The 6,084-nt window shown below is 35.1% G+C and overlaps 1 protein-coding gene across 7 annotated transcripts in view; it reads left to right on the forward strand.

The window, feature by feature from the left end:
- The window catches only part of ema (C-type lectin domain containing ema), a 191,540-nt gene that overhangs the window by 66,319 nt on the left and 119,137 nt on the right, over positions 1 to 6,084 (forward strand). For all 7 annotated transcript variants that reach the window (XM_089106377.1, XM_089106376.1, XM_089106378.1 and 4 more), the window contains one exon: positions 55 to 235. In XM_089106377.1, coding sequence (XP_088962503.1) covers positions 55 to 235 — 181 coding nt within the window. The remainder of the gene's footprint in view (positions 1 to 54; positions 236 to 6,084) is intronic.

A 6,084-nucleotide genomic window follows, 5' to 3' on the forward strand; every position in this document is an offset into this window, starting at 1 on the left:
CAGGTGGGTACTTGAAGGTTTTCTATTGCCATTATCCTATGGATTTTCTTTCAGTCATCGAAGCAGAGACCGTCTCTCCGACTTTGTTGCTGAACACTTAGATCATCTCCATTACTTGAATGACATTATGTGTCTCAGTATTGACCTTCTAAATGACGTCCTTGTAGAACACCTTCTGAATACACTATTCATTCCATTGTATGTCAATTCTCTGGCAGAGAAGCTTGTTTATGAAGTAAGTAACTATGAGTAAGTTATAACGCAGGTATTTCAGTAATATCCGTTGGCTGTAAAAGTAGCGCATTTTCGACGAATTAAAGCTATGCAAAAGATAATTTAGCTTTTAATAACCAAGTATATATGCAGAATGGAGGAGGTCCTTTGGATCTTGCCTATTTCAAAATGATTAGACAAATCAGAACTTTTCTATGTTTTTTTTTTCATATAAGTTGTCTTGTCTTTGAGGTCTCCATGAATTTGGCCTGTCAGCCACTGTCTTCACTCTGTCTCCTTCTGAGCTCAGAATGTTTCAAGGCCCTTGTCTAATATTTCCTTGATGGGAAGGGGGAATAACCCGGAAAAAGAACAAAAAAAGTGAAGTATAGGTTAAATAGATTAAAAATAAATTAAAAATAGATCAAATAGATTAAAAAGTGAAAATTTAATAATAAATTAATTGAAGGTTATTAAATTATTTAAATTTAAATGAATTTAATTTTCATGAAGTTAATTTTAAAAATTCACGTAAAATTCTCAATTTTGTTTTTGAAAAACTAAAATAAGGCTGGAGTTTTGCGTAAGAATACCTCTGTTGTTAAGGTTTACATCGTTTTTTTTTTTTTTTTTTTTTTTTTTTTTTTCTTTTTTTTTTTTTTTTAATTGACAGTGTCTTGGTGAATAATAAGAATTCCTATTTGGCATAAAGAATAGAAAATTATAATTGGCTGTCCTTGAGGCTGTTGCATTTACTCGTTGTTTACCTGTATCATTACTCATATTCACTATCTTTTAAAATGTAAATACTTTTACCCCTCTTACTAGTGACAATTCGTCGTTGCACCAAGCCCTCTGAGGCCACTACAGCTGCGCGTGGTTCTCCCCCTCTGCACTCTGTTAGGAGTTTAGAGCACTCCTTTTAGAATCTAACTGTTTACTCGCTTCCAGGGGGTATCCACTTCGTTTACACTTTTTTTTTAAGATTCCCGCTCCCGGTTGAGGTCGTCCTTCTTTTTGTTTGCCCTGGGGGCATATAAGGTTTTTTATAGAAGGCGTTGTCGTAGAAACTTCAAAAAAGCTCATTCAAGTGAAAATTCAACGGGCTAGTGCCCTTTTTAATAGTCGAAAGTGATTGGAGGGCAACTAGCCCCCCCCCCACGTCCATCATTTCCCAAAACAAATCCAATCAAAATTTTTAGATAGCCATTTTGTTCAGCGTCGTTGATTTCCTTATAGAAATCTTTTTTTTTTGAGGAGGACAATCCTCCAGAGCCCTCAGGACAAGGATTTTATGTTATGCCATGGGGGTATATGAAGTTATGATAAAAGGCGTTTTCCTAAAAGCTTCAAAAAAAGTTCATTCGATTGAAAATTTAAAGGGCTATTGCCCTTTTCAACAGTCGAAAGTGATCCCCACACCCATAATTCCCCTAAACACATCCAATAAAAATTTTGAGATAGCAATTTTGTTCAGCGTAGTTGATTTCCAGATAGAAAAAATATTTTTGAGGAGGACACTCCCCCACAACCCTCAGGGCAAGGATTATAAGCTATGCCCTGGGGGCATATAAGGTTCTTATTGAAATTTTATTCAACGTAGTTGAATTATTATTTTTTGTTGTTGTTGTTGAATTGTATTATTTTGTGTTGTTGCTTTTGTTTAGAACAGGGCACTTCGTATCGAAGGAGTTGTCGTGGGAACTTCGAAAGGGGCTTATTTGATTTAAAATGGAAAGGACTGATGCCCTTTTTAATAGTCGAAAGCGATTTGAGAGCAACCAATCCCCCTTTCATTCCCACCTTAACCCGCCCACCCCCCCAATTGACACTTTAGTTTTAAAACTAAAATTTGCCCAAATATTAAATCATAATGCACTGTGATAATGCTAATTCCCAATGAGGCATCTCAGCAGTATCCGAAGAACGACTGAAGGTATTATGTTCAAAGTTTTGGGGCTACTTCTGCTCTTAAAATTTAACTAAGCCAAATTAGCGTAACTGTATCCAAGTTTTTAAAGAAAGTAGGCCTAAACAGATTTTTTTGCGAATGCTGACAAGTTTTTTTCCATTCCAGGTCAATTAAAGGACGTGCTAAAGTAAATTAAACACTACTAATTGTTTCCAGACTTATAAAAAGGTGTGTGCGTTGTTAAAAATTGCTGAAAATTTTTTTCCAGCATACAAATAGCAGGCCAAACTATAAAGTCTTAAAAAACGAAAAGATTTAAAGTATTATTTTCGTTTTCCCCTTAAAAGACTATGTCAATATAAAACGAACCGAAATTAATTAAAAAAACTTTTTCCCAAAATAAGTTTTTCAAAGAAAAGTAAAGAACTCCATTAAAAAAAAATGAGCAAAAATAAAATCAAATAATCTACCAAGCGTGAAACTACCACAAATCAGCATCGATAAATAAATGAAACCCAAAATGAACAGAAATTACAATAAATAACCGAGTCAAACTCAAAATTAGTAGAAATCAACATAAGTTGGGCGCAAAACCCCTATGCCTTCCCAAGGCCAGAACAAAATTTGCACTTCACTGAAAAAATACAAATGAATGTGCATTGTCAGTTTAATATACATATACTGATATTTAGTAATCAAAATGATTACATTATTTAATTTATTGGAGTTATAAAAGTAAAAAAATTATATTTTTTTCAGTAAAGTGCAAATTTTTTTCTGGCCTTGGGAAGGCATAGGGGTTTTGCGCCCAACTTATGTTAATTTCTCGGTTATTAATTGTAACCTGCGCCCAACTTTTGACTCGGTTATTAATTGTAATTTCTGTTCGTTTTGGGTTTCATTTTTTTATCGATGCTGATTTGTGGTAGTTTCACGCGTGGTAGATTATTTGATTTTGTTTTTGCTTTTTTTTTTAATGGAGTTCTTTACTTTTCTTTAAAAGACTTATTTTGTGGAAAAAAGTTTTTTTAATTAATCACGAAAAAAAATCTAGCGGATTTTTGAAAAGAGCCTGAAACCCCTCGAAAATGGTGTCAGATCGAAATAAAAGTATACCACTGAAATCGTTATAGCTGAAACCCTTGACTGGAGGTTTACATCTCCTCAATAAGCACAATATTTTTCTCTTAGATTACCCTGTGCAAACAGTAAACCTAGTTTCTAATTTGCCTTTTATAATCTGATTTAGTAACTTAGTTCTACCCTAGAATGGATGGATGGATGATAGACAAAATATAACTACAAATGAAAATTACATTATTTTTTTATACAATCCTGAAAAAGGCTTATGCCAGCTTTGCCTCTCACTCAGACTACTTGTCTTGGCTTTGTCTCTAATAACCGCCTCGACCGAGTCCGTTGATTTTCTGGTTAAAATCAAGTTACCATCAAGCCACTGGCCAATTGGAGACAAAGCCAAAACTGGTAGTCTGAGTGAGAGGTCAAGCTGGCATAAGCCTTTTTCGGGATTGTATAAAAAATTATGTTTTTTAAAATTAAAATAAAGTTGCCATCAAGCCATTGGCCAATTGGAGACAAAGCTAAGACAGGTAGTCTGAATGAGAGGCAAAGCTGGCATAAGCCTTTTTCAGGATTGTATAAAAAATGATGTCATTTTCACTTGTTGTTAGATTTTGTCTATCATCCATCCATTTATCCTAGGGTAGAACTTTCAAGTTCGCTCTTTACTCTCTCACAAAAACATTGTTTTTTCTATTAATCTGCCAACCAAAAAAAGATGGAGGATAGTATTTGGAAGAGCAGAATCTTGGTATCTGTTTGAATACCTGGAAAGTAAGTTTAGACAAGGTTTAAGTTCTGAAATCAGTCACAGAAAATTAAAAGGAATTACACAGAAAAAAAGCATGCATCCAAGTTGTATCTGTTTCTCTCAAGTTTCTATGGCTGCTGTCTAGAGAAACAATCCAATATAGGCCTACCGAGCCTACGCTGTACTACGGTCACACATGGTAATAAAACTGATAAACTAGTCTCACCTTTCATATTCCAACTCTTGCTGTTCTTTTGTTTTCTTTTAGCAAGAACTACCTTTAATTTTACTCAGTGCATTTTTGCAGTCTTTATTTAAACAATGAAGTGATAAGACTCATTGTATGGTGCTTCTACCGGTGGTTTTTCGCTGGTAAGGCGTAATTTGTCAGATACTAGGCTTTGGAGAAAATGTTGATTTCTAGTATATACATATTAGGTATGACACGAAAACAAAGCCGAGGTCCTGCGTAGATACTAGGTAAGATCAATGAAACTAGGCATGAGATAATATTTTCGTTTGCACCATTGGATTCCTCATGGTCTAATTAGGCGGTATCCACTCTTAACTAAAATTCCATTTTTTTTTTTTTTTGATACTAGGTTTTGTTGGAGGACAGCCGCCCTGTCATATAACCTTTTTTGATATTTGGTATTTTTTTTGCCCCTTGGGACATCCGATCGACATTTTGAGGTACCTTTTTGTGCTTTCTTTGTGGCTGCTCAATTTTGCGTTCGGCGGATTTATTCCGGGGGAATTTTCCAGGATGTTAACGTTCGTCCACGAATAGTTGTTATGTTTGCAGTTATTGATGAAACTAAGGATACAAATATTCACTACGCCATGCTCTAATTTGGGCAACAAAGAATCTAACAGCAGTCAGTCTAAAATAACATGAAGCCAGCTATCCTTTTCTTATCCTGCATATTGCAAGGTTATGTAGTTGGACACGTACACAGGAGTTTATTTTGAAAGGGGTACAACATTTTTTGGTGATTTAAATATTCAGTAAGAAGTGAAAAGTGAGGATAGTATATGAAGCATAGAAATCATAGGATAAATAGAAAGAATATCAGGAGGGGAGGCATAGACATGATGGCGGTTACCCTGCTTGCTTAGCAATACCCGTCTAAGGATAAGTAGTTCTGGCTCTTGCTAATGGCATCCAGGGTAGTAACCCTTATTTTCCTCATATTATTGTTACATTCGAAACGCTTTGGACAAGTAATACTTCTTTTTTGATAGGTAAGACACGCTAAAACATGTAATTTTTTTATGTATAAAACCTATAGTAGCCCAGATTCTATGAAAAACGCATTTGAAATGACGGTAACGTCGAACGATTTAGTTTATTAGACCTCATCCTTCTGTTGGCAAATCTTTAGCCAATCACAAGTTTGAAAAGATAAAGAGCGAAAATCAATTAATCAGACACATATTATGATGTGTTTGATTTCTGATTTATATAATAATATCGAAGCATTTGTAAAGCCTCTGCTAGATGGAAGAAGGTGTTTGTGGGGGAAGATCATGATAATTTTGGATTCGCGTGGTATGTCGGGCGAATCGAATGTGGGTTTCTAAACAATTACATTTAATTTAAGTTAATCGGAAATTCAGAAATGGATGTGTAAGATCCGATTATTTGACTTTATTGGTAGTATTACAGGGTATAAGAGACATGGGGAGGGGAGGTGGTATAGTCTGGACGTGTGGGTTGTCTAGGGATAATATTAAATGGGTAATTATTTCGTAGAGGTAATTTTTGCCGCTCGGGGAGTGGTTCTTATAGTTGTCTGATGTGTGGAGAATGGGAGAAAAATAGGCTGTGTTTTTTAGGAAGTGTGGCTTTTGTGGAAATGTGGTTTTTGAAGCTGTTGACTGGGAAAAATTTTGGTTGGAAAAATTGCTGGGGTTTGGCTGTTTCATAGGTATTAGGAGTATGGCTCGGCTTATTCCTGTGGGCATGACCTTCCGGGAGTAGTGTCTATGATGGTTACATTTAAATTAATTTTTGTTTATTTGTAATTGTATGTTCGTTTTATTTTGTTTTGTGTGGCAATACCCCTTGGAGTTTTTTTTTTCTCAAAAATCCGGCCGCTATAAAAGAAGCACATATCTACGGATG

Source organism: Artemia sp. Qi Xiang Cuo, chromosome 20, assembly GCF_049724085.1.
Source record: "Artemia sp. Qi Xiang Cuo chromosome 20, ASM4972408v1, whole genome shotgun sequence".
Classification (NCBI taxonomy): domain Eukaryota; kingdom Metazoa; phylum Arthropoda; class Branchiopoda; order Anostraca; family Artemiidae; genus Artemia; species Artemia sp. Qi Xiang Cuo.